Source organism: Carassius carassius, chromosome 49 (genome assembly GCF_963082965.1).
Source record: "Carassius carassius chromosome 49, fCarCar2.1, whole genome shotgun sequence".
NCBI classification, from domain to species: Eukaryota; Metazoa; Chordata; class Actinopteri; order Cypriniformes; family Cyprinidae; genus Carassius; species Carassius carassius.
The window spans coordinates 14,462,610-14,490,605 of NC_081803.1; the positions used below are offsets into that span (position 1 = coordinate 14,462,610).

Sequence of the window (27,996 nt, forward strand, 5' to 3'; positions counted from 1 at the left end):
ATCTGAAGGGGTTAGGACGCTCTCAATGATCCCAAGATAGCAAAGCCCACACACTCGGATCACATCAACTTGCATCTGTCCTTAACAATAACTGAGGGGTGCTAGGGCAGGGTGATTCTCTATATGGCAAGTATTCTTGTATTGTTCCTCCTCCTTTGTCTAAACATAGAACAGGTGGGTTGTCAAGCCAATTGTGCCAATATATAACTGGAAACCAACGATGTCTGAGTGTGCCTCAGGCTTTTGAGACCAGGAACAGAGTAAAGAGAAGCTCTTCACAATGGTAGGCCTGCATATCTTTGCTTTTGGACTCTTTAACATGGAAATGCTTGTGAAACAGAGCAGTGTTGTTCTTCAGAATGAGAGAATGTTTTAATTTATGCTAGAAAGGGCATCTTCTATGGATGGCTTTATATATTTGCATGTATTTCTAATTGTCTCTTTTGATCTGTTATAAGAGCAACTTTTTTTGTGTGTGTAAATTCAGAAAGGTTTTCAGTGAGTAAATATCATTGTCTGTCCCAGTTTGTGTTAAGGTTGTAGCATTTCCGACTAAATGCAACTACATATACTTGAATTGAGCCACTTTTTGACAGTTCTCAATATCAAAAAGTGGATAATTTACACAAATTTCTTTGAGGGTCATGCAATTTTTCTATGAATTTTATAGTTTTACGTGCTTCAAATTTGCATTAAAAAAGTTTAAGCCGGGACAAAATCATCTGAACCACTTTTGCTTGATTTCCAGGCACCAAAGAAGGCCAAGAAGAAGGAAGCTGCCAGCTCCAACGTATTTAGCATGTTTGAGCAGTCACAGATCCAGGAGTTCAAAGAGGTTTGTCAATAGGATTCACATAACTAAACATTTTATTCTAGCATATTTTTGGTATTTACCTCTGTAAATCTGAATGCTCCTCTAGGCTTTCACCATCATGGACCAGAACAGAGATGGCTTTATTGACAAAAACGACCTGAGGGACACATTTGCTGCTTTGGGTGAGTCAACCCTCACTGAATGACTGTATACAGTGTAAATACTAGAGACACTAAAGTCTCTGATACCTAAAGGTGTTTATCTTATTGAACTAACAAAAGTATTGTTTTACGGATTAGAGTGGCTCCTCTTTAGAGTTCTACTGAATGCTGTGAAGCCTAAATGTGATCACAGCACTATGTTTGTCACAGATTAAGATGCAAAAGTCATCATTCCATTAAACTGATCATAAATGCATTTATAGCAGTGTCCAAAAATCTGAGACCACAAAAAAAAAAAAACTTTAATTTTGCATTTTTATTTAGAAAAAAAATGAATACATTCATTTAGAAATTTTACGGGACAGAAATATGTATTTATTTATTTGTTCCTAAAATCCTAAAAACTCCCTTTCATTTTCAGGTTTAAATGATATCTTAAAAACCCAGATATTCAGTGTGGCATCAGACTTGAATATAATTTTTGCCTCAAAAGTAACACAAAAAATATACTAAAGTATCCCCCCCCCCCCCCCCCCGGCCTTGTAAACTGCTCTCATAAATATTTTATTGCACTAAACATTACAGTTAACTCTCACTCTATTTGAAGTACCAGAGGAAGTGGCATTCTGTATTAATGTATATCTTTGTATGTGCATGTTTGGCAGGACGTCTCAATGTTGGCAATGATGAGCTTGATGAGATGCTAAAGGAAGCATCGGGCCCTATTAACTTCACCGTCTTCCTCACCATGTTTGGAGAGAAGCTCAAAGGCAAGGATCAAATTTATCAGAATTGAAATGATAATCATGCTAATGAGGTGCAAATAGCTGCAGAACCCAGCAGATATCAGGCACACTGCATATTGATATATGAATCATAAAGTTTAGCGTCAGAAGCTTGGATTTTGAATGCAACTTGCCCTAGAAATGACTTGTGTCATTGTTAATTAAGGTTTTGACACGTATAAGAGTGTATTCGACTTATTATATACTACAGAATAATCAATAATATGTTACCTTTCTGTGACTGGCAGGTACAGACCCCGAGGAGACTATTCTCAATGCCTTTAAGATCTTCGACCCTGAGGGTACAGGAATCCTTAAAGGAGAAGAGTAAGTAGAATTATGCAAATGTAAAACTGTTTCAGCACATCAGCAGCTTTTGACTTGAAACCATCTCAAATGTTTCCCCTCCCAGGATCAAATATCACCTTATGTCCCAGGCAGACAAATTTACAGAGGCTGAGGTAATATACTTTTCTTTGTACAATCTGTCTGAGAAGGTGTTTCATTTAATTTAAAATCATTGAAATGCTATATTTAATATTAAAATGGAAACTTGTTAAATGGATCTTAATCTTTTTTTTTTTTTTTACCTAGGTAAACCAGATGTTCACAAACTTTCCCTTGGATGTGGCTGGCAACCTGGATTACAAAAACCTGTGCTACGTCATCACCCACGGAGAGGATAAGGAACAGGAGTGAAAACTACATTTCCCATGTTTTTCCACGTTTGTTCATGTCCATTTGTGTGTTGTCTTCTCCTTAAGCTCTGTACCCACCTTTTGTCAATAAAGAGGTAAAAAAAACATCTAGTCTAGTTACAAGTTACAGTTAACTTGCTCAGATACTCATGGCAACAATAAAAGACTTTTCAAATAAATAAGTAAATTATAAAATTTTTATTTCAAAAAGAAATAAATCAAAAAGTCAAGGCAAAATATTTAGCTCTCAATAACATTAAACATTTGCGTGGGAAACCTTTAAACACTCTTAACACAACAAGAAGAAAAAGCCCAAGATTCGGAAAGATTTCGTTCCCTCCTGAGTGGATTACAAAAGCTCAAGCGCAACAAGCTTAAAGCCACACTGGCATGTTGAACGCAGGGCCTTTTGTCTCTCTGGCTATTAATAGCAGCCCTTGGTGTGTTCTGCCATTTTGGTTCTTCAGCAAGTCCATGATAGGCTCGGTGAATAACAACAGGTGAGCAGAGGTGTATACACAATTTATTGTGGTAGATGTTGCACTTTCTGTACAGACAAAAGGCCAATTTTAGTTTTAAAGTTCTATTCTAGTCTAATTTTTTTTTGCTGGGAGTTTTCGAGATGGGACTGTTTTAATACAAAGCTACTGCTATATATAATTATGTGCATGGAGTCATTATAGGTCATCAATCACAAAACAAAAAGGAAATGACGAACCAAGTCTTTATGACAAAACGTTTATTTTCAGCTTGAATGACTGTGGTATTAAATCATTATTCATGCTACATAAAACTAGTTAAGAAATTTTTTTGTGTAATCAAGTATCATCTTTGTTGATTAATTAACTCCGACAACCAACCCGTCCAAAATCCTCACCTTTACTATAATAAAAGAAATGAACTAGTCAGATTTTCATAACAGGTTCTTTTTTTTTGCTGACATTACTTATGCAACACAGGGTACTGAACACTTCTAATCAATAACAAAATAGCAAACTCACATTCGTGCCGACTTCATTCTGGTAAGTAGTGCCCACTTTTCACCATCCAATTATTTCCTAATGACTAAAATAAAGGCCTGCCCTTAAGTAAACGGAAGTAAAACGGGTCATGAATGGCAAAGAAAACACATTTTCAACAGGTAAATACAGTGATTTCAAAATGTAAAAAAAGAAGAATATTACAATTAAACAAAATACATCAAGTAAATAAAATAGAAAAAAATCAGTGCCACTCTTATCATACTCATAAACAAATATGGAGCTGTCCTTCAAAGCCACAGACAGGAGATAAAGGCCTTGTGGTCACAAGTGTTTGTTATTTACTCTTCATACCCAACAGAGTCCGGCGACTCTCTGTCTGAGGTAAGAGGAGATGAGGGTCTGGCAGCGACAACATTTTTAGCACTGCCTGTTAGCATGAAGTCCGCCAGGAGATCTTTTCCAGAACCGGAGTCCAACAGAGTATCTATGCAGAGTGACGAAAGGAAAGAAACAAAAATAAAGGGAAATTTGTTGCATAACCATGTGTGTGTCTAAAAATAAGCAGTTGGCTGTATATTTCTAGTCATCTGATGTCATTTGTATTCTTAAAAGCCATATGAACCTCAAACCTCATGAATCCTCAAAGTCATTACTTAATAATTGATACACACACTAATCTATCTGGCAGAAACAGCTTATGCCATGAGATCATAATGGCGCTCTGGAATCCAACCGCTCTCTAGTTAGAACTCATTACTGGAATCTAGATGAATATGAATCCATAATTCTCACCATGAATGCCGATCATGTGCTCTAGAATGAGAACCCTCTCGGCCAGAATCTTCAGAGCTTCCCTCAGCTGCTGCACCTGCAAGAAGGCGGGGCTTTAGCATGTGATAATAAATCATCATAACAGCACATCCAAAACTCAAAAAAACATCCCAATTTTTTTTGCATCATCCTTACCTCTCCTGGAGTCTCGCCAGGTTCTCCTTTTGGACCCGGAACACCCTATTCACAAACACAAGTAAATAATAATAAAGTGAATTTTATAATAATACATTTACATATAAATATATAACCTTAATTATAAAAACAAATTCAGAAAATAAAATGCGTTTATTTATTAAAAATGATATAAAACTCACAGGCTGCCCTTGCTTTCCTGTTATCCCAGATGGACCCTTTGAAAATAGAGCAATGCAATCAGCTCAAATAAAAACAAACATATTTTTATCCCAAAAAGAAAATATAACATGAAGATTTAATTTATATCTAAATGTTGGCCTTCGATGACTTACTCTTTCTCCTGGATCTCCTTTGGGTCCCCTGTCACCTGGTGTGCCTGCAATGCTTAAGGCAGCCTATGATAAATGTGAATTAATCAGTATACTGTGCCTTGTACATCTATATGTACTGTCCAATACTTATTCCATACATAAACTGTAAATGCATATCATAGAATATAATGATAAAATGTCTTACATTTTTCCCTGGAACACCTGGGTGTCCAGGTGGTCCAGCAGGTCCTGTTCAACATGTACAGATAAAAGATTAAATGTGTAAAGAAATAGCTGGGCGGTACGAGATGATGCTGTTTTGTATGCTCTGATATTCTAGTGTACCTGGAGGACCAGGAGGGCCGGAGGGCCCAGGGGGACCAAGAAAAGCCTGCAGGTCACGATAGGCAGCAAAGTCACTATCTTCATCTGGGACATGTAAGATACGATCATACTAAGGTGAAAACAAATCAGATGTACTATTAAAAATGTAACTTCACTTGCAGCAAATGGGATTTGAGCAGCTGTGCTGCTATAATGTTCAGCAGGATTTGGTGCTCAGGTTCTGCTTTGGTTTATCCAGACTCATGCTGCTTCACAGACAGCTAACAAATGACTCTGATTAATTGCTAACAGACAGAAGCCAACCAAACTCTTAAACCGATCCAGATCTCTGAGAGGTTTATTTAAGATGAAACTGTGTGAATGCTGCCATCTTATGGTCATGCCGAGAATAATATTTAATAGGTTGCTCCAAAGACTTGATATAAAAATTAAAAAAGGATTTAATTGTTGTTGTTTTTTTACTTCCAATCAGTTATGCATTATTTTAATGCCATTATTAATTAAAATGATAAAACAGCATGTTTAATGTGGACTGCTGTACTCACACTGGGCATGTTTTTTAGCCATTAGAGTGAAAACATCTCCCCTGATGGAGAAGTGCCCTGGGGGCCCAGGTGGCCCAGGAAGGCCTCTTTCACCTTGTGGTCCTTGCAGCCCTTGAGCTCCTGTAGAGTAAGCAATATATATAAAAAATATAAAGAGTATATAGAGTATAAAAAATATTTTAATATTCCCAGTCAAGGTAAAGGGATAGTTCTTACCTCTAGGTCCTACAGGACCAGGTTTTCCAGAAAACCCTATCTTTCCTAAAGGTCCGGGAGGTCCAGGGGAACCTGGTGGCCCAGCTGGTCCTGGTTGCCCTCTTGGTCCTGGAAACAGAAGTTGATTTACCAGTTTAATTCTGAATTCTAATTCTGAATATATATATATATATATATATATATATATATATATATATATATATATATATATATATATATATATATATATATATATATATATATTTATACACACACACACACCTTATTTATCTACATAACTTATATACAAATATATAAAATATTTAAAATTACTCATCATGAAGAGTTTAGCAACACATTATTTTCTTCACCTGGCCGGCCAATTGCATTGGGTGTTATTGGCGAGGGGTGTGCCCTGTCTACCTCATTATCAGCTGTTCTCTGAGGTGATTGGGTGAACAGAGGAAGAAGAGGGGCCTCAGGATCTCGGAGTAACATTATCTGTTTAAAAAAGCAAAACCACATGCTTACCATCTTAATTTTTATGTGATTTGTTAATACAAGAGGTTACCTACATTTCTATCTTACCTGAGCTTCAATGACACTCAAGCGCTCTTTGATGTCAGCATACCCAGTACAGTTCATGCATTCTAAATGGATGAAGGCAAAAAGAGATGTCAAGGGAACATATAACAGCAGAGAAAGGGGAATTTCTAACCATAAAAACTGCTACAGCACTGAGTGAATGGATTAAGCAAATGCTATAAATCTCTCAGCCATCTGTTATGTCATAAGTCAAACTAAATTCAGTTTAATTCAAGATCTAAGGAATGTTTTTTTTGCATAGTTTTTGCAATATTAGAACTGTACTGTCTACTAGTCAACGTGGTAAACAGAACTGATCTGAATTAAGTTTGTTATGTTCTCACAAGTTAATTTAACAAAAACACATTCATACTGTACTTAAAATTCCAAGGATCATTCTAGAGTTACAGGCCTGTAGTCCAAAATGAAATCAACCCCAAAAAGTGTGAAACCAAAATAACTATTGTATGACAGTTGTATGAACAACAAAAATGTATTAGAGAGACACTAAATGAGTTCAGTTACAGCTTTGGGTAGCATCTCTCCCTAGGGTATAAGGAACAGGAAAACCAGATGCTGGCAAGCCATGAATTTCCATTTGCATGGAATCCTAGTGAAGGGAAATATCTCACTCTGGGATTCCCCAACATTCACCTTTCTCATTTAAGAGAGATTCTCTTCACACAGCACAGGGCTGGTCAGGGTGAAGACAACCACAAAGTGCTGGATCACTCTATGGAAGGAGACTGATCTTCCAAGACAGCAAAGATTTGGGAATTTTTTGGCATGAAATGAGATGATGATGATGATGAGATGATGATGGCAGGTGATCGCTCAGTGGTGACATTTCATATGTGAAATGCAATAGAGCCATTTTTTTAACCTAAAGATGAGATTAGAAATTAAATATCACCAGATGATGTGATCAGAAAATTAATTTTAGAAAACAATTCACAAAATAAAAAGTGCTTGAGATGCAATGACTAAAACTGATCTACTTTAATGTAAAGATGAACTGCCATTCCCATTTATTTGATGTGTTCTACAATTCAAAGGTTTGGATTCTGTAAGATCAAAGAAAAAACTTGGTCAAATTGGTCAAAAGTGGCAGTAAAGCATTCATAATGTTCTTCTGAACTTCAAATGAATCCAGAAAACAATGTTTCACAGTTTCCACAAAAATATATCAACATTTATAATAATAAGAAATGTTATTTGAACAGCAAATCAGCAAATTAGAATGTTTTTTGAAGGATCATGTGACACTGAACGCTGGAGTAATGACTGCTGATAATTCATCTTTGCCATTACAAATTAAATTACATTTGAAATTATATTAAAATAGAAAACAGTTATTTGAAATTGTAAAAGTATTTCACAGTACTTTTGTTTTTACAACATTTACTGTATTTTCAAAAAAATACAGCCTCGATGAGCATTAAAATTCTTTTTTTTTTTTATATTTTAATGTGATACAACGTAGAACCGGACTTGATTTTATCAGGAACATACAACAAACTAATTTACAAAATAAAAAAGGAGTGGGTTGAACAAACAGGTGCAGAAGATTCCATTCTGAAAGACACAAATGACCTGAAACAGTGCAGGACTCTTTTTTTTTTTCATTAAGAAAATCCACCTTTCACTATTTTGAAAACAGCTTAAATACTGGACAATTTGTGTAGTTAATGGACCAAAGTTAGTGGTGTGACTGTTTTTAGTTATATACTCTCCAACACTGCAATTCTATTTTTTCCCAATGAGACGTTTACAACTACAAACTTCATCATCTGCTCTCAATTGACTCAAATACAAGACTCAAGACCACAAGCATGTCACAGTGTCATCAAAGGACAGTCTGGATGCAAGACCTCATGAAGGGACATTAAGTCATTCCATAAAGAGCAAAGGAACAAATTTGTCACTCTTCACCACAATATGCACATCCAACAGAACAGAAAAGTTAACATGTCTCTGTTTTTCTGGGTGGAAGGACAGAAGGACTGTGCTAACTGCACGTCTGCTCTTGGAGGAAACACCCATGATGGTAAACCCAAAGGATGTCATTCACTCTATATCTGTATTGCACAGAAAATGCTAATTTTATCATATGGCACTGGTTAATGTATGATAGAGGGCTGTGTGCAAGTTAACCCGTCATTGAAGTTTAGCAGAATATTCAAATTCAGAATGAAATGTTCAGCTGTCTGACATGCCTGTTCTCCACAAGCACTGGCCATAATGCACAGCTCTGCTGGATACCGGACAGCTCTCAGATCAGCGGACAGCCGAACGTTGAGGTATTCTGGAAAAACACCCAACGGATGAGCTGTAAAGAAGCATAGCACAATGGGATCTGCAGATACTGAACCTCTATGCTTTTCACAGATGTGAGGGAGGCTTTAAACTGTCCATTTTTGGAACTTGCACAACGATTTTATAAAAACTGACATGGTTAATAAAGTTATGCAAACACGTGCCAGCGCAGACATCAGTGATGTATTGATGTACCAAACCAGAGTGCGACTTGTGTCTCAGGAGAAGTACAAATACACAAATCATACATGCAAGCTGACCACATTAAGACTCCACACCCATTAACAGCATTTTGGCAGAGACTGATGGGGCTTTCAGAGATTATGAAGACACAAGATACTTTAGCATGTTTTTCTAGGTGAATTCAGTTTATAAAATGGGTTTATTGGTAAACTGCGAAGCAATGAAATAGTTTCAGACAGAAATAGAATTATTTGTATCACCAGATCTAAAGATCTATGTCATCAACCTTTGCTTCTATGCTGAATTAATACAGACTTATTAGTAATGATCTTCAGTCTCTGTATCTGCCCTCAAACAAATACTTTGGGCACATGCATTGCAGAAAGACTGGTAACTGCTTGCCTTTACACTTTGAGAATCATTGCCTGGGAAGTTTATCCCTCTAAAGCATATAGTATATAAGCAGACTAAACAAATCTAATTTCTATGCACTTTAACGTAATTCCAGAAGTCTCCATTTGCTAATTGCTAATTGATGATACATGCTGTCCCATGTATCATCAGCCTTAAGGTACTAAAATGCTAACTTTAGGGGTAAATAGTGCACAGATGTATCTTTTAAAAAGGCTAAAATCCCAGTGACAGCTTTTCTACCTTGCTTTCCAAGAGTTTGTTTTCTTACACTGGCAGTACGGGAATCAAACAAGCAAGTTGGTGACGAGGCAGTTGTCGGACAGTCCGAGTGGATCATATGTGTTTCTTGGCCTGAAGAGTTGATAAATCATAAAGGCCATGATATACTTCAAGTGAAATCGAAGAAAGAACTAGTATGACGTCATTTTGAACAAAATCATGCCAAAACAAAGTTTGTTTCGGTAGTTTGCCAAATAGGTTAATTCTCACTGCTAATCACCAGATTACAGCATGTCATTTCTTAGACACAGCACATCCTGCCAAACACAGAACGAACATGTTCAGTCAGCCCTGGCTGATGCCAGCAGACGCTGACATGGATTACAAACTGATCTGATAAAATCTAATGAATGTGTTTGTTGGCGACTGTCTGTGCAGTCTGAATTAGCAGATTTTGCCCTAAAAATTACTTGAAATAATTTTCAAATTGCTTATATTCATCATGTGTTTAATACAATTTTGGGTTCACTGCCATACAAGCTATCCTAATGAACAGGTAGACTTTAATGGCATGACCATTTGTGCTCCACCACAGAAATGAGATGATCTCACTCGTTACAGGCAGCTGAGGGGGCTGCAACACACGCATCCACATCAATCATGAGATACCACACCACAGACATCCCATTTTCCCACAGCCACTCTCACAGCTAGGGGTACTGATCACAATCTTAATTTAAAGGAATTTGTAGAGCAGGTGATAGATTTGAACCTCTGCCAGGCCTTCTGGAAACCTGGTATGGGGGTTGTAAGAAAGACAGCTGGAGCTGACTATATAGATATAGATAAGACTCTGACCAGGGCATTATGGGAAGTTTGAGTACCCAAGTAAATCTGCTGATGGGAACTGTTCCCATGAATGACTAATGCTTTTAGTCTAGCAATCGGGGTTTAGTGGTTGGGATCCAGGAACCCCAAAGGAGCCATGATATTATGTATTACTGTAAAATGAATTAGTTTGTGTGTACTTTTCAGGATAAACTTTTTGTTTAGATTTCATTTTAGGGATATAACTCCCCAAACCACCGTTATTTGCACTATGAAGACTAATTACGTTAAAAAAAAAGTAGAGCTGCACCAAACTGTTTAACTTAACATTAACTTAAGATGAAATACATATACACACACACACACACACACACACACACACACACACACACATATATATATATATATGTATATTTAGATTAATATTTTTTATTTATAAATGGGCTTTACAAATACATCTGAATTTAACTGAATGTTTCTTCTCTAGTTCTCTATTATTATTACAAAATACACACTGTCTTATACCGTATATGGCAAATAAGTAAAACTTTTCCAGATAATAATTACTTATTTTCAGTAGTTCAGTAGTTACTCAGTTTTCAGAAACAACATGTATTTCTATACAACTGTTTGGCTTTGAGGTCGGTAATATTTTATTGTAATGTCTATTAGGTTTCTGAAGTCCCATGCTCACCAAAGTTGCATTTATTTGAAAACAAAATACAGTAAAAACAGTGATATTATGAAATATTATTACAATTTAAAATAGCTGTTGTCTGTTTCAATATACTTTAAAGTGTAATTTATAGGAATAAATTACAGGAGTGATGGAAAAGTTTTCAGCATCATTACTCTTGTCTTCAGTGTCACATGATCCTTCAGAAATAATTCTACTGATCTACTGCTCAAGAAACATTTGAATGACAGTGTGTTATCACAAAAACTTGATTATGAGAAATCAAGTGAAATTCTACATCGTATCTAAAAGCATAACCAAGTCTTAGATTGTTGAAGATTTTTGATTTGTTGCATGCTATGTCTGGGAGTTCCTCTCTAGTTACAATTAGAATATGGTTATGGGACAAAGGATCTCTTACAGCTGTCGATCCCAGCTGCAACCACCCTCCCACACCTCAACAGCTTTGCACCACTGCATTCCTTGACATCTACTCCTTCTTAGTCAAACATAAAGCTATCCTTTTCACATAGTCAAACACACCTGATCATATTGAGTATATAAACGTATATAAATGTATTGAGCTAAAGAGAGGAACTGGCCTCAATATATAAAGAATGCATTAATGAACAAATAGTTAACCTAGGGAGGGAAAGCAACAAAACACCCAGCATTTTGCTGACTAATCTGATGGATGGGAAAAGAGTTCTTTGTCTGGGCTTCATTAATGAACAAACAACTTTATCACACTGGTTTCTCTTAATACAAGGCACATGAATTTATGACACTGTACATTCCTGAAGGACAAAACATCACTAAAATGGTTGAACATGACCTCAACTAGTCACACAGTTCTCAAAAACTGGCAAACTGAGTTGAATAAACAACTGCAGGGGAGCATGAATCAGTTTAAAAGTTTCTTATTGCATTTCTGTTTACATACATGGTTGGATTGTTCACTCTTATAGTTGGCTTATTCTTACAACCAAGCTTTGAATCCTGCCAGAAGACAGAGAAAGCGCAAGTCTGTAGTGTGGAATGAGAGACATTAGTAACAGTAGTGCAACACGGACAACAATGAAGACCAATAAGAATTAAGTATTCGGACCGTTTACACAAAATGCGTACCGGTAGTTGCATTCCACTGCACTGCACTTCCATTGTTTTTCTACGAAAATATGCGCAGATGTGTTAGACAATTGTGCTCGTATCTTGCCTCTTTTGCATGGCCAGCATTCTGAAAATGCAACGCTGAAGTTAAAATAGAATATCTTGAGACCGTTCTTTTTCATTCTACTGCTTGCGTATCTCACATTTATTTATGCATTCCATGTTTTTCACTTGCGTTTTAATTGCTCCTCCATTGTTTTTCTATGTAAATGTACTAGACAGAGATGTGTTTCACCATTACAGCATCTCTCAGGCATGATATGATGTTCTAAAAATGTGCCACTCAATTAAAATAACTTAAAGTAATTACTATAAGTAATGTTTTGCAACTACATGTCAAATAATTCTCAGAGTAATAGTAGACCATTATATTAGGGTTAGGGGTTAGTAGAATGAGTTGACATACTTGTAAAGCTACTCATAATCAGATTTTAATTTACAGATTATTATTATTATTATTATAAAATAAAGCGTTAGCAGATATTAAGTAGACAATCTACTAGTTATTTATGTTATTTTAACCTTGCATTAAAATAATACAACTGCCGTTAAAGCAATTTGGACATGCTAAAATAATATTCGCTGTGATCTCCCATCTACCAAGTACATGTATAAGTTTACCCTGTTAAAGTTTACTTCCGTGTTCCAAACCTGGGAACATAAAAAGGGTCTGTAATGATTGAAATCTGACACAGCATTCTTTGTTAGGCCTCATTACACATGACAACTAGAAATGCTTGGATCTCACAAAGACTGACTTTGACCTAACTTGAGCTGTTTGACTGTGAGTCACAATCCAAATTCCAAAAACATGTTCTTAAATAAACCAAACAGTGGGGCCTGAGACCCGGGGGATCAACAGTCTCAGGCTGAAGCTATGAGCCCAATGGAAAGGGATAAAAAGGAGGGAGGAAGGAGAAAGAACAGGTTAATGAAGATTTCTGATTTATTTAACATGTCAGAGATCATGGTGCCCTTGGATTTGTCTCAAACTAAATCATCTGCATCTCACAGGGGATGATCTGAAAAGAGACACTGCAGACAGGCCAGTCTGTCTGTTGTTGGGGGGTGGGGGGTGGGGGAGGGGTCATTAAACCATCCCCATCCAGAAAAACATGAGAATGTGTGTCATGGGTAAATTATCTTTATTGGATCAGAAATTATTCGGACTCTTGTGACCTCTACCACATCTAACTGTACTATGTCAAATTAATCAAAATGAATAAAAAGAGCGAACTCATTTCCTCAAACATTCCCTAAAATATTTTCTTCCAGCCATTTATTTCACTGTCAAAAAAAATATTTTTACCCAATACATGCAAAGACCCAGAGCTGTGCTGGTTTTGATTATGATTAACTAGGATAACAGTAAAGTGAGTCAGTAGGGAGTGTAACTGCGCTCACAATGGCCTGATAATATTCATATTGAGATCTCTGATTTTCTTTTGCAGATTGATTGCAGATTTTTGTGTCGTGGCAAATCTGAGCATGTTTAGTAACGCAGTCATAATGCTTTTTTCCTGGTTAATATAGAAACATGTTCATGGATGTGTTGCACTAAAGTGTTGTGTTCATATAGTGAGAAAATACATTCAGACCAGCATATAGTTATGACAGATTCATTTTGGGATTTCACCCAGATGACTGATTTCCACAATCAGATCAGCTGTTGTCACTCACATTCTCACCCACACAATGAATATAAGGGATCTTTCCTTGTTGATAAGACACTTACATAAAAAAAGAACCACCCACCAAACCATGCCAAGTCAAATGTGAGTGTTGTTTGTTTGTGCAAATCTCTTGCTAGATACTTGGGTAGTCTGGGTAGTTGCCAGGGCATTGCTGTGCGGTTGCTAGGGTGTTCAGGGTGATTGCTAGTGTTCTGAATAACTATGTGGTTGTTGCTTACACAAATCAAAAGGCCAATCATGAAATATTTATTAATGGGCGTTATAGGTGGTTGCCAGGGCATTGCTATGTGGTTGTTAGGGTGTTCTGTGTGGTTTCTGTGTGCTTGCTTGTTTACACAAGTCAAAAGAGACCAACCACAAAATCTCTACGATAAACTAGGTGTTTTTCTTGTCTTAAGCCGGGCTCAAACTACAGGAGTTTTAGACCGATTTAGCCCTGATTTTCCCCTCCCGAGATTCGAAAAAAATCTTTTCAAGGTTCCAATGTTCGGCACGGATTGTAATGGAGTAATGTGAGGCGTTTACAGATCAAATCTTGCACATCCCTATCTGCTCACACACAAATCGAGGGCTGGCCTGAACAATATCCGACATGTTTGATATTTTGGATTTTAATTGGGGAAGTCGTGGCCTAATGGTTAGAGAGTCGGACTCCCAATCGAAGGGTTGTGAGTTCGAGTCTAGGGCCGGCAGGAATTGTGGGTGGGGGGAGTGCATGTACAGTGCTTTCTCCACCCTCAATACCACGACTTAGGTGCCCTTGAGCAAGGCACCGAACCCCAACTGCTCCCCGGGTGCCACAGCATAAAATGGCTGCCCACTGCTCTGGGTGTGTGTGTGTGTGTTCACTGCTCTGTGTGTGTGCACTTTGGATGGGTTAAATGCAGAGCACGAATTCTGAGTATGGGTCACCATACTTGGCTGAATGTCACGTCACATCACTAAGTCACTAAATCAGGATGATGACACTATGATTACATCAGTACTTTCACAATAGCCAATATACAATATATACATATACAAAATATGCTAAGATTGTCCTTATGTGTGTGCTTCAACCTGATTTCAAATCGTTTAGGATTTTAAAACCCCTGTAATGTGACCGAGGGGGTCTATACCCCCTATGCCTGGGTTTTCAGGGTGGTTGCCAGGGCATTGTTATGCAATTATTAGGGTCACAAGTCAAAAGAGTCCAAACATAAAATCTCTATGATAGTTGTGCTATGTATTGCTTGTCTTAGCAAACACCCCTGATAAATGACTATGTAACTGGCTCACAACACCTAACAATTCCAATATCTTACAGTCATTCAAATGATTCAGTAATGCTTCAGTGAACTTGAAATCAGCAAAAAATTAGCTCCATCACCCTCTCTGCAGTCTTCTCCATGGAATCCTGGACAACATCGCCATTCCAGAGATGTGATTTTCCTGTAGGTCACTCTGTACACGGGTCTCACCAGAGATCTGTAGCTGGGAAAATACAGAGGCAAAGCACGTACAGAGTCTGTTACTTGTCATCCAAATTAATTTGAGAGTGAATAACAGAGTATAACCCATTGTATATCATGAGATCATTTCTTTTCTCTGTACCTGATGAGGTTTGAACATGGTCCAGGCCATCGGCAACTCTGAAACAGCCGCTGCACGACAGTCTCTGTCCCATTTTGAGTCTGGCATGAAACGGTCTTCTGTACAGTGTACTGACACCAGTTCCTTATTTGTTTCATGTCATGACAAATCAGAATAATGCAGAATCAAGAATTAAACAGAAAAAAAACGGATGGAGAAGTGAATGTGCAAATTTATTTACATATCAGACAAAAAGGAAATTAAATCATGGAAAATAAGAGAATAAGGTAGAGCCTGAGATTTCCTTTTCACAAAACTCAGATTGATGGCAATGCATAGCAAACAGTTAAGGGGTTTAAATAGTTTTAATGCCATAATGTTTCTTCGTGAATTTCCTTCACTTCAAAAGCAAGATAAAATACAGCTCTGTGGACTGAGGGTCCTCTGAGAGACCCTCTCAGTGGCACAAGCATATCTTTTTTCCTTTACCACGGGAGAACGAATGATTTATTCTCTCCCGACATTCATACAACACCCAAAAGTGTCTGACAGACATTCTTGAAGAGAACTAAAAAAAAAAAAAAAAAAAAAGAATGTGTGCCTGCATTTACATGCTTCGTTTCTAAACTCAAACTGGGAAAACTTCCCTTACGAAACATCTCAAATGATTCAAAACATTCCAGGATTGAGACCCTGCACTGTTTGTTTCACTATTCAAGTCATTGTTCACTACTTTTTTTAACAGGACAGACTGTGATGAGTTGTGACTGGACCACAGACACACAAGAAGCTCCACACGCTTAGACTAAAGAGCTCAACATGTAAAACCATAAAATATTTTGCCCACTGTCTTTTAGCAAAAGGAAATGCTTCATTTTTAGCATTTTGGCTTTGTTGCAGTTCATGCTTTTTCTGGGAACTTAATTAGGGGGCCATCAGAGACATGTTTAGGACAGACACATGATGATGATGATGATGATAGATAGATAGATAGATAGATAGATAGATAGATAGATAGATAGATAGATAGATAGATAGATAGATAGATAGATAGATAGATAGATAGATAGATAGATAGATAGATAGATAGATAGATAGATAGATAGATAGATTCCAAGCCACAGAAACAGTTGTGAATAAATTACTAGAAATACAAATTGTGTTGGATTAAGATAATAATAGAATTGTTTAACTATTCAAAGTGTCCCGAGTTCTTTTACCTTAATACTCAATTCTGCAGTAAAATAAGGCTTCAAATCAATCAGTTTGATATCCTAAAGTTTATTCCAGCCGGTGACAGGTTTACCTGTTGAGTTTGTTTGCTCCAGTGTTGTGTTCCGACACTGTGCGCTGCAGTCTCACTGGAACCTGATAAATAGCTGCGAAAGCTTTAAAAGCACGAAAGGAAAACATGAAAATACAAAGAAGCGTCCAAAATGCCGCCCGCATGGTCCGACGTCTAACAGCTCTTCCCTTATTCCCTGTGCTTTATCTGAAGTTTCCCCGTTCAGACGAGTTACTGATAGACCTGACGGGTGAGGAGAGACAGCCACTGACTAGAATAAAATACAATCCCCTCTTCTGGAGTAAAACACTGGCTGTGTCTCATAACCTATCTGACTGACTATCTAGTACCTACTAGATCATAGTCAGCATTGCCAAAAATGCTGCAGGCGTGTTTGACATCCAAAACGCGGTCTAGGTAGTATTTAAGGGACTGTATAATCATATGCCAAATCAAGTACAGGGACTTCTAATAAGCATTAAGTAAATAACTCTATATGTTTCAAACATACAATAACGATAAGTAAAATAATAATAAAATGTATATACATATATATAAAACCAAGAGATAAGATTTTTGTTTATTTTATTTTTTGTTATGAAAAATGGTCCTTCAGCGCCACATGCAGGTCAAACGTTTGGTAAAACAAGTTTTGTATTGAATCCCCATGAAAAAAAACTTAAAATATATGTTTTTAAATATACGTTACCAATAAAAAGTTTGGGGCTAGCAAGCTTTTTCAGTGTTTTTGAATAAGGTACACATAATAATATTTTGAAATATTGTTTCAATTTAAAACTGTATTCTATTTGAAAAGGCAATTTGATGTGTTCTGCAGACATTAGTCCAGTCTTGTGTCACGTGATCCGTCAGAAATTATTCTAATATGCGGATTTGTTGCTCAAGAAACATTTCTTATTATATCAAGGTTGTGCTGCTTAATATTTCTGAAGAAACCATTTCCCCCACTATTCTTTGATTAATAGAACATTAACAGAACAGCATTTATTGGAAATGGAATTTTTTTTGTAACATTTTAAATGTCTTTACAGTCTCTTTTCACCGATTTTAATGCACCCTTCCTGAATAAAAGTATTAATTTAGAAAAAAAAAAACGTAACCCCAAACTTTTAAACTGTAGTGTACATTGTTATTATTTTTAAAGAATAAAGACAAAAATAAATCTTGAATATGATTCTTAAAGGTTTAATTGCATTAAATAACAATATGACTGCTTCATTGAACTCAACTCAAAGTGCCCACTAGACCAGTGTGCAAAAAAAATATAAGGTGGCATAAGATACAGGCATTTTTAGGGGTGTACTACAGAGTACAAGTAAATGTTCAATTATTGCAACAAATGAACGCTGATAGACAGTTGGAGGCACTACAGATCCTGAGAGCAGAATCTACAAACAGAAAATATAGATAATATTCACATCTTTTGAAACATGACTTAATTTCAATCTGCATGTAAACTTACAGAATTTGATTGAAAACATTCTGCATGTTGAGTCATTGTTTTTATTAAGAGGGAATTGTATGTTCTAGTGAGATAACTTGAGCATAGAACATGAAGTATTAAACTGCATTTCAAGTTCCCTTGTCATTTAACTTGCTTTTTGTCATGATTTTGGAGGACATTTTCTTCAATAATGGTTAAGCCTTCAGTCAACATGAAATTAGATTATGGCTTTCTTTTTTGAAGAAACATCATATTCAACTGAAGATAAAATGAAACTATTAGCATTATAATAACTGTAACAGCAATTTCAACAAGAAGGGCTTTATGGTGATAGTACATTCATTCATTCTCCCTGTAAACAGGAATATCTATTTAATAGTCTGGTTTTTTTTGGTTTTGGCCTATAAACGTTGAATCGATGATTCATTCAGGTTATATCAGAATTAGTGATAACAATTCAGAGATTCTACTATGGGATCTTCAAAAATGAACAATAATCCTGACATGACCTGAATGGAAGCATATTCTGGGAGTTACTAAGGGCTACAATGTTGCTAAAATGTTGCAAAGCGCTCCCATGCGGTAATAAATATAGTGCTTTTTCGATATCTGGTCCATATTGTGTCTTTTGCAGCAGTTCTAGGAAGGTCAGTGATCAGTCTGGCTGATTATCAATGCCCAGTGTACAGTGTGTGATTGTGTGTGTGTGTTAGCTAAAAGGGGCCGCCTGAATGACCGAGACCTGCTCGGTACAGATTCTTTTCAGTGGTGGGGCTCCACAGCTGTCCTCATCCTCCTGTACCCAGAGAAAGAGGAGCAATTAATTATTAATTAGTTATTCATTTCAGTAGTACAAAATGCTCAATATATACATTAAATAAAGTAGAATAAATAACAAAAAATATTGTTTAAAAGGTTTTTTAAAAGGTAAACGTAATTTTTTTCCCCTCATATACATTACACCAAAAAAGTTAAATATATATATATATATATATTAATGTGTGTGTGTGGGTGTGTGTGTGTGTGTGTGTGTGTGTGTGTGCGTGTGTGTGTTTATTTAAAGGCAGGCCAGGTTTACAACCTAAGGAAGAGGAGATGTCCCAGCATTTGTGCTTTATGTAGAACCTCTGCATACTTTTGTACTGTTTTGTACCTGAGCAGTGAGGGGTAAAAGATCTTCCTTGATCAGTCTGGGTGGCTCATCTGCAATCTCACTTGACTGCAGCAGTGGCTCTAGAAAAAAAAAAAAAAATTATCATTTTCAAAAATGGGTCAACAATGACACAAAGAGGGCAAACAGTTTACTGTAAAATCTCAGGTTAATATGGCTAAATATTTAAGGAAGCTTTGTAAAATTACAAGCTTTATAAAACACAGAATACACCTTTGGAAATGTATAATCTCTCAGCTCTGAGATTAAAATTAAACTCAATGAAAAATGCAAGGTATGAGTCTCACCTTCCATGAATTCTTGGCCGAGGGTGGGTGGCTGTGGATCATCTGTATGGTAGTCTAGACTCTGCAGTGCAGGGCTGACCGGCTCACTGGGCTGTGGACTGGAGTTATTGCTGCTGTCTGCAGCTGCTTTAAGCTGGTACGAGTCTGACAGAGAACTCTGGTTGCTGTTCTCATCTGAAAAGCCAGGAGGCAACCAAGGGAAGATTTAAATTTAACATTAAGAAAGAAAAGTTTTTTGGTTAAACGATGACTTTAAACCTTGAATCTCACATGCAAATGTTTACCTTGAAAATCTAACAGTACAGAACAGGAGTTATCAGATGACTCCTCAGTGGGAAAATTCTTCTGTTGCATCTCACCACCCACAGACACCTTGCTCTTCTCTTTCTAAAAGATATCAGGTAACATATGCAGTAAATACAGTGAAGACATTTGTAAAATCCATTATTTACAGATAATATATTGATCTTATGTATAAAACGAACTCTCAAACAATTCAAACCAACAGAGGTGAACATGTTTGATGTGTTGTACCTCCTTTGTGTCCACCACAGGAACCCATTTAAATATTCTTAATGATGTATCTCCAACTGTGACCCATTTCTTCTCCCTGAAATAGAGCAATTGTGTAACATGTTTCCCATATACATGACTTGAAAGCTCTATCAAGTTTCCATGTTAAAAACGCAACCATGCAGAAAAAAACACTTAGCAAGTTTCCAGATGGAGAAAGTTTAAAGGCTCCTCTAAGAGCTGCTTTTTCGGGACATGTGGGATTACAAAGTCCATTTGTTGATGAGATGAACCCTATCCAATATCCCCATTTATTTCAATCTCAAAAGTGCTTGGTTTTTGGTGGCCTAAACCCTGATTGAATGTGTTAGGATTACTCTCTTGCACAGTAAATGTACAATAGATTTTATAAACTAGTCAAAAAAAAGAACAATCATATAATTTAAGGTTATGGACAGTCCCACACACTACGCCTGTTCACATGAAAAAACCTTTTAAAAGTCCGCTCTAGTCCCGCCTCTTTTTGCACTTGTCCCTTGAGAAAACAAGACCAGTGCGCAGCCATTGGCTGTCTCTTGTGTCAATCAAACGGCATCCTCTTATTAAACCCCTCCTCCTTTCCGACTGAAGTTTCTCTTTTGAAAAACATTTCTCTCTTTGAAAGTACCATGACGCCACCGTCATACTCACCATCTCCGCACTCTCTCGATAACCGCCATCACTTTCTTAATGTCATCTTTAGCGCGGCTACGGGTCTCCGCACGGACCGAGCGACCAGACATTTCTGAATTTTATCGGTTCTCTTTACAGGAATCGTGTCGGTCTCGCAGTCTGGCGTCGCAAATCTCGTATCGCGAGAACTCACGACTCCACTTTCCAGAGCTTCTTGACTGATCCCACCTACTTATAAAGGTCACACGTGGCTGCAGTTTAGATTTGTTAAATTTATATTAACTTTATTATAAGATGAAAAAGCCATTAGTCATATATTTCAAGTCAACGACCGAGTGCCCCAAACCCATCTTGTAAAAATTATACTTATTTATAAACTAAATGCTTTAATATAACTTGTAAAGGTTATAGTACATTTCAAAATAAAGGTCCTCTAGGTCTGTTTTTTTTTTTTACGAAATAAGATATCAAAATGGGTATTGTAATTATTAACGTTAAAATATTTTACACGTTATTTACATTAGTCAAGCTTAAGGACAGCAATTAATAAAATAAAAGATGTAATAAAAAATATGAGCTTTTCTGTTTGACATTTAGATTTTATTAAAAACTTAATAGACTTTGTATCTGTATTCTTTTTTTATATATTATGTACTTTTTCCATTCTTACAAAATCGCTGATAGTACTTCCTTAAAGGTTATATGATCATGAAATACTCCCGGTTCAATATGCAGAGACAACTAGGAGTAGACAATTATAAACATTCCAATATAATGTGGTGCAAAGGTAAAACACAATGAATAAACATTTTTTAAATTTGAATTAGGAAATTATAATCTGTCTTTTGGAATAATGAAAATAATCAACAGAAAACTATCTACAGATCTTTATAAATCGAAATACTTTTTCCACCTCAGTATGACATTATTTTGCTTTTGCAGGACACTATATTTCCCCTGAAAAGTGAAAGTCACTTTTAAAGCCACAAACAGATGGCAGTAGAAACATTTGTGAAAAAAGAAACAATTGTCAAACACTTAAAAACACCCGATTTATTCAATAAAACCGGCATGCAAAGCAACCAAAAACAGATTAGCTTTCGAGTGAAAATAACTCCGCTTTTAGTTCTTAGTTGCATTCAGCACTGTGTCCAGAGCATTCTGAGCATCTGTGATCTGCTGCTGGAGTCTCTGTCTCACTCCATCGTTGGAGGCTTTCTTCAGCATGGTCTGCATGTCCTGGATGGCAGCGCGGTAACCGGTTACATTGTGAAAGACGTGAATGGCACGGTCCCCACTACTCACTAAGAAACGATTATTGATGTCAAACTTAAGGTCGGTTATCTCTTCGCTGTGAACACCGTGAAACTCCTCCTCTAGTTCACCAGTGCTGGCATTGAACATGGCTATATCACAACCGTTTGATATGGCTACCACACGACCGTCGGGAGACAGGGCAATCCGGCTTCCCTCCGACACACGACATGGCACGGTCCGGAGCAAATATGGGTCCTGCTTTTTCTTATATTCCACATCAGTGTCCCACAGCTTCCACGTGCCGTCTTTGGACACAGTCACCATTCTGTAAAAGGCAGTGACAGGAATGTTATTGAATATGCAATCAAAACTGAATGAAAACAAAATGCCAATTCAAGTTTCTGCAACGTTCAGATTCAAATAACAAAATTATTAACAAAACCTTAATAACGTTTTTAAATCTCTGTTCACGAATTAGTGTTTTTTGTTTACTAAAACTAATCCAATTGTTTTGTTAATTAAAATATATAAATATTGGATTTGACACAATATAGTTTAATTTGAAGCACTAAAATTACTGAATAAAAATACTGAAAAAATAAATTGAAGCTAAATATAAATATTTAAAATAAAGACAAACAAAATAACTACAATTAAAAGTAAAATCTAACAAAAAATATACAAATGCTATAATATTATTTATAATACTAAAATAGCACTTATGAATAAACATTTTATTTATATGAATATATTAAATATTTTTACGAATTAGTTATACATTTATGATTATATTTAGATAAATATATTGATTGATATTGAATATATTTTTTGTTCAATGGGAAATGATGAGAAGATCTTGCCTCCGAGAGTCATTAGAGAAATCAAAGGAGTAAACCCCAGCTGAGTGTCCCTTAAGGTCAAACGCACGGGCGACCTCTTTGAACTCCCCTGATTTAGCAAAGCAAACCTCCCACACCTTCACATCAGGGGTAAAGCCACAGGAAGCAACAAACCTTATGAGAAGGAAACAAAAAAATGTTGTTTTTCAATCCATTACATTTATATATCCAAACTCTTTATGACCACTGATGCGGCACATTAATCTTTTTTATTCCAGAGGGGCTGCTTGCATTGTTTCTTGAACTAACCTTCCACACGGTGACACAGCAACATGCGAGTTGGTCATCTGATTAGTGTTTATAGTAACTAAAACCTCTCCCTTCAGATCCCAAATCACAATGGTAGTGTCAACAGAGGCAGTCATTATAAATTTGCCTGAAAACCAAATATAAAATTACTAAAGTCTTATGCAAACTTGCTTAGCCATAGTTCAGATTCATTTAATTACTGGAGTCCACTGACCCGTCTCGGCGATTCCGATGTTGATAACGATTCCCTTGTGTTTTTGAGGGAAATCCTCCGAGGCAGCTTTGAAACTGAATGTCCCGTCATCCTTTTTAATCATCTTATAGATGCGAATGGTCTCTCCATTAGCCAGCCAAGTGATAAATGCTCTAGGGACAAATACAAAACTAGTGAGCAGCAACAACAGCTACATAAAACTGTTCGATTATTCAGCCTAATTGAACAACGTTTTATAATGAAGCCAAATGTACCGAGAGTCTGGGCTGAAACGGACGAGTGTGGCATGGTCAAACTCAACATTGGCTCGCAAGCACTTGTGATCTCGGTCCAGGAAGTCTTTAGTGCTCCAGATCCTGATGGTACGGTCATCAGAGCAAGACGCAAGGTATTTGCCATTGCTACTAAAATCCAGGCAAGTGACACTGCCACTGTGATTCTAGAAAGGAGAAATGAAATGCACAGAAATATCAATATACAGGAATTGTAATGAATTTTCAGCAGCCATTACTTCAGAAATGGTTTACAATATGCTGATTTGTATGACAGCGTTTTAGTGGCACGTTGAAAAAAAAATCTAAGATTACGAGATTAAAGTCTTAATATTACGAGAATAAAGTTAAAATATTGCGAGAATTTAGACTTTATTCTCGAAACATTTTGACTTTATTCTCGAAAACATTCCCACTTTATTCTCGAAAACATTCCCACTTTATTCTCGAAAACATTCCCACTTCATTCTCGAAAACATTCCCACTTCATTCTCGAAAACATTCCCACTTCATTCTCGAAAACATTCCCACTTCATTCTCGAAAACATTCCCACTTCATTCTCGAAAACATTCCCACTTCATTCTCGAAAACATTCCCACTTCATCCTCGAAAACATTCCCACTTCATCCTCGAAAACATTCCGACTTCATTCTCGAAAACATTCCGACTTCATTCTCTCAAAAACATTCCGACTTCATTCTCTCGTAATATTTCGACTTCATTCTCTCGTGATATGACTGTGCACAGCACCAATGTTAGTTTACTTAAATATGCTGATGACATGGCCTTGGTAGGACTTCTCACAGAAAATAATGCAGCACATGAGGAAGCTTATTTTAGCCAAGTCACTTTATTGCAGGATTGGTGTCAGACTGTTAAATTGGAAATTAACGTGACTAAAACAAAAGAACTTATAATACAAACGAAACCAAGAGGGGCCAGTAACATCAACCCTGTTGTACTTAACAGCCGGCCTGTGGAAATAGTTGAAAATTTTAAGTACTTGGGTACAGTCGTGGCCAAAAGTTTTGAGAATTACATAAATATTAGTTTTCAAAAAGTTTGCTGCTAAACTGCTTTTAGATCTTTGTTTCAGTTGTTTCTGTGATGTACTGAAATATAATTACAAGCACTTCATACGTTTCAAAGGCTTTTATCGACAATTACATGACATTTATGCAAAGAGTCAGTATTTGCAGTGTTGGCCCTTCTTTTTCAGGACCTCTGCAATTCGACTGGGCATGCTCTCAATCAACTTCTGGGCCAAATCCTGACTGATAGCAACCCATTCTTTCATAATCACTTCTTGGAGTTTGTCAGAATTAGTGGGTTTTTGTTTGTCCACCCGCCTCTTGAGGATTGACCACAAGTTCTCAATGGGATTAAGATCTGGGGAGTTTCCAGGCCATGGACCCAAAATTTCAACATTCTGGTCCCCGAGCCACTTAGTTATCACTTTTGCCTTATGGCACGTTGCTCCATCGTGCTGGAAAATGCATTGTTCTTCACCTAACTGTAGTTGGATACTGTTGGAAGAAGTTGCTGTTAGAGGGTGTTTTGGTACCATTCTTTATTCATGGCTGTGTTTTTGGGCAGAATTGTGAGTGAGCCCACTCCCTTGGATGAGAAGCAACCCCACACATGAATGGTGTCAGGATGCTTTATTTTTTTCATGACACAGGACTGATGGTAGCGCTCACCTTTTCTTCTCCGGACAAGCCTTTTTCCAGATGCCCCAAACAATCGGAAAGGGGCTTCATCGGAGAATATGACTTTGCCCCAGTCCTCAGCAGTCCATTCACTATACTTTCTGCAGAAGATCAATCTGTCCCTGATGTTTTTTTTGGAGAGAAGTGGCTTCTTTGCTGCCCTTCTTGACACCAGGCCATCTTCCAAAAGTCTTGGCCTCACTGTGCGTGCAGATGCGCTCACACCTGCCTGCTGCCATTCCTGAGCAAGCTCTGCACTGGTGGCACTCCGATCCCGCAGCTGAATCCTCTTTAGGAGACTATCCTGGCGCTTGCTGACTTTCTTGGACGCCCTAAAGCCTTCTTTACAAGAATTGAACCTCTTTCCTTGAAGTTCTCGATGATCCTATAAATTGTTGATTTAGGTGCAATCTTAGTAGCCACAATATCCTTGCCTGTGAAGCCATTTTTATGCAACGCAATGATGGCTGCACGCGTTTCTTTGCAGGTCACCATGGTTAACAATGGAAGAACAATGAATTCAAGCATCACCCTCCTTTTAACATGTCAAGTCTGCCATTCTAACCCAATCAGCCTGACATAATGATCTCCAGCCTTGTGCTCGTCAACATTCTCACCTAAGTTAACAAGACGATTACTGAAATGATCTCAGCAGGTCCTTTAATGACAGCAATGAAATGCAGTGGAAAGGTTTTTTTGGGATTAAGTTATTTTTCATGGCAAAGAAGGACTATGCAATTCATCTGATCACTCTTCATAACATTCTGGAGTATGTGCAAATTGCTATTATAAAAACTTAAGCAGCAACTTTTCCAATTTCCAATATTTATGTAATTCTCAAAACTTTTGGCCACGACTGTACAATCATTGATCGTACTTTACATTTTAATGTTAACTCAGAGAGTATTTTTAAGAGAGCTAATTAGCGATTGTTTTTAATTAGAAAACAGAGGAGTTTCAGGGTCAGTCAGCATATTCTTGAGATGGCATATAGGGGCCTTGTAGAAAGTATTTTACAGTTTAATATAACAGCTTGGTATGGTAACCTGAATGTGAAAGATAAAAACAAGCTTTCTAATATTGTTAATACGACAGGGAAGGTGATTGGCAAGTCACAAAGGCAGCTTGGGGATGTATTTGATAAGGCGGTAATCAGGAAGGCCCGACAGATATCAACAGACACTCTACACCCACTAAACTCTGAGTTTGAATTGCTTCCATCTGGCCGTAGATTCAGGGTCCCAAGGGCGAGCCGGAACATATATAAGATATCTTTTATTCCCCATGCCATACAGGAACTTAATCTAAACTGAAATTGTTTTAAAAATGTGTTTATTGTAGATCGAAACCCATCTTATTTTAATCAGCTGCGCTGCTTTCCATTTTCTGTTGTTGTATGTTGATGGTGGTAGTATTGTACTCTTAACTGTGTGTATTTTAATTTAAGTTTAAATGTGGTGTCATTGATGTATTTCTGTTCGGAGAAGTTGAAGATAAATTTCCACTAAGGTGGACAATAAAGTCTAATGGAATGGAATGGAATATTTCGACTGTATTCTCGTAGTATTACGACTTTATTCTCATTGTAGGCCTATTACGACTTTATTCTCGTAATATTTCGACTTTATTCTCAAAATATTATGACTTTAATCTCATAAATTAGCCATTTATTCTGCAGCGCCCGGGGAGCATTTGGGGGTTCGGTGCCTTGCTCGAGGACACCTCAGTCGTGGTATTGCCAGCCCGAGACTCGAACCCACAACCCTAGGGTTAGTCAAACTCTCTAACCACTAAGCCACGACTTCCCGTTGAAAAATAAATCTTTAGTAACATTATAAATGTCTGTACTATAACATGCTTTGACAGTAAATGAAGTCATGTGTTTATGACTTTGAGATGCAAGCAAGGATCACCTTCAGAGAGGAAGCCAGAAGCTTGTGTGTGAACGTGTGCTGCTGCGGTTTCTCCTTACGGGGGCGCTGTTGCTGCTTCTGCTTTTTGGAAGAAGTTTTCGCTGCATTTTCCTCCACTGTAACATTATCCAACATATGAAGACATGACATAAAAATAAACTACTTTCCAAACTAAACTTAGTCTTTGAAATGAGTTTAAAACATCGTTATGTAAGTGACGAGAAGTCCACTTTAAAGTTGCTGACAGGTGTAAGAAAGACACGCTCACCCGGTGGATTGTTGTCTTTCTTCTGTTCGTTCTGCTCAGATAATTCGTCTTTCTGTCTGCCAACAGCCACGGCCACTAACACAACCAGCGCGCCTATCAGGAGTGATAGTGCAAAGATCGCTGCAAACTCCATTTTGGCGAGATTTGTGCCACGTTATCACTCCTGACCCAAACAAGCAGACTCAGAGACTGGCTGTATTGCTGCAGATCTGTTTTTCTCTGTTTTCTGTAACTCTGGTTCCACTTCACTCGACTGCTGCAACACGTATATATTTAACCGTGATCTTCACTGACTATCTTTGAGCATCAAACTGCTTAGTCTTTACGCGACAGCCCACTGTATTTGTTTTGAAAATTG

General features: G+C 37.2%; 4 protein-coding genes across 4 annotated transcripts; 1 reads left to right on the forward strand and 3 right to left on the reverse strand.

Moving 5' to 3' along the window:
• The first annotated feature begins 203 nt into the window (after nucleotides 1-203).
• Nucleotides 204-2,846, forward strand: LOC132132468 (myosin regulatory light chain 2B, cardiac muscle isoform-like). Its single transcript, XM_059544846.1, has 7 exons — nucleotides 204-283; nucleotides 749-835; nucleotides 921-996; nucleotides 1,641-1,745; nucleotides 2,009-2,087; nucleotides 2,173-2,221; nucleotides 2,355-2,846. Exons 1-7 carry the CDS (start codon nucleotides 281-283, stop codon nucleotides 2,457-2,459), a joined length of 504 nt encoding a protein of 167 aa, XP_059400829.1. The 5' UTR covers nucleotides 204-280; the 3' UTR covers nucleotides 2,460-2,846.
• Nucleotides 2,847-3,384: 538 nt separating this feature from the next.
• LOC132132469 (collagen alpha-1(XXVI) chain-like) lies at nucleotides 3,385-17,125 on the reverse strand. The gene is made up of 14 exons (XM_059544847.1): nucleotides 16,770-17,125; nucleotides 15,485-15,607; nucleotides 15,261-15,364; nucleotides 6,395-6,456; nucleotides 6,178-6,307; nucleotides 5,828-5,935; nucleotides 5,612-5,731; nucleotides 5,067-5,150; nucleotides 4,927-4,970; nucleotides 4,743-4,805; nucleotides 4,590-4,625; nucleotides 4,408-4,452; nucleotides 4,234-4,309; nucleotides 3,385-3,925 (listed from the first exon to the last, which is right to left on the reverse strand). The coding sequence occupies exons 1-14, from the start codon at nucleotides 16,910-16,912 to the stop codon at nucleotides 3,780-3,782; spliced, it is 1,284 nt and encodes a 427-aa protein (XP_059400830.1). The 5' UTR covers nucleotides 16,913-17,125; the 3' UTR covers nucleotides 3,385-3,779.
• A 1,492-nt stretch (nucleotides 17,126-18,617) lies between these two features.
• On the reverse strand, nucleotides 18,618-21,040 carry bcl7ba (BAF chromatin remodeling complex subunit BCL7B a). Its single transcript, XM_059544338.1, has 6 exons — nucleotides 20,875-21,040; nucleotides 20,206-20,281; nucleotides 19,956-20,058; nucleotides 19,672-19,845; nucleotides 19,367-19,446; nucleotides 18,618-19,009 (listed from the first exon to the last, which is right to left on the reverse strand). The coding sequence occupies exons 1-6, from the start codon at nucleotides 20,964-20,966 to the stop codon at nucleotides 18,923-18,925; spliced, it is 612 nt and encodes a 203-aa protein (XP_059400321.1). The 5' UTR covers nucleotides 20,967-21,040; the 3' UTR covers nucleotides 18,618-18,922.
• An 854-nt stretch (nucleotides 21,041-21,894) lies between these two features.
• Nucleotides 21,895-27,887, reverse strand: LOC132132540 (transducin beta-like protein 2). Its single transcript, XM_059544951.1, has 7 exons — nucleotides 27,639-27,887; nucleotides 27,371-27,486; nucleotides 23,730-23,914; nucleotides 23,476-23,627; nucleotides 23,262-23,388; nucleotides 22,974-23,126; nucleotides 21,895-22,438 (listed from the first exon to the last, which is right to left on the reverse strand). The coding sequence occupies exons 1-7, from the start codon at nucleotides 27,769-27,771 to the stop codon at nucleotides 21,979-21,981; spliced, it is 1,326 nt and encodes a 441-aa protein (XP_059400934.1). The 5' UTR covers nucleotides 27,772-27,887; the 3' UTR covers nucleotides 21,895-21,978.
• Between the last annotated feature and the right edge of the window lie 109 nt (nucleotides 27,888-27,996).

What these genes read in the sequence shown, in the direction of transcription:
- LOC132132468 (XM_059544846.1), top strand. An exon ending in GGACACATTTGCTGCTTTGG is followed by an intron (nt 997 to 1,640) that starts GTGAGTCAACCC and finishes CATGTTTGGCAG; the next exon opens with GACGTCTCAATGTTGGCAAT. An exon ending in GGAATCCTTAAAGGAGAAGA is followed by an intron (nt 2,088 to 2,172) that starts GTAAGTAGAATT and finishes TTCCCCTCCCAG; the next exon opens with GATCAAATATCACCTTATGT.
- LOC132132469 (XM_059544847.1), bottom strand. Translation starts at nt 16,912, where the DNA reads ATGCGGGCGGCATTTTGGACGCTTCTTTGTATTTTCATGTTTTCCTTT. An exon ending in TGAGTGTCATTGAAGCTCAG is followed by an intron (nt 6,308 to 6,394) that starts GTAAGATAGAAA and finishes TTTTTTAAACAG; the next exon opens with ATAATGTTACTCCGAGATCC. An exon ending in GCACATGATCGGCATTCATG is followed by an intron (nt 3,926 to 4,233) that starts GTGAGAATTATG and finishes CACTCTGCATAG; the next exon opens with ATACTCTGTTGGACTCCGGT.
- bcl7ba (XM_059544338.1), bottom strand. Translation starts at nt 20,966, where the DNA reads ATGTCTGGTCGCTCGGTCCGTGCGGAGACCCGTAGCCGCGCTAAAGAT. An exon ending in ATCGAGAGAGTGCGGAGATG is followed by an intron (nt 20,282 to 20,874) that starts GTGAGTATGACG and finishes GCTCTATTTCAG; the next exon opens with GGAGAAGAAATGGGTCACAG. An exon ending in CTGTGGTGGACACAAAGGAG is followed by an intron (nt 20,059 to 20,205) that starts GTACAACACATC and finishes GATATCTTTTAG; the next exon opens with AAAGAGAAGAGCAAGGTGTC.
- LOC132132540 (XM_059544951.1), bottom strand. Translation starts at nt 27,771, where the DNA reads ATGGAGTTTGCAGCGATCTTTGCACTATCACTCCTGATAGGCGCGCTG. An exon ending in TTCTGGCTTCCTCTCTGAAG is followed by an intron (nt 23,915 to 27,370) that starts GTGATCCTTGCT and finishes TCTCCTTTCTAG; the next exon opens with AATCACAGTGGCAGTGTCAC. An exon ending in CATCGGAATCGCCGAGACGG is followed by an intron (nt 23,389 to 23,475) that starts GTCAGTGGACTC and finishes TTTGGTTTTCAG; the next exon opens with GCAAATTTATAATGACTGCC.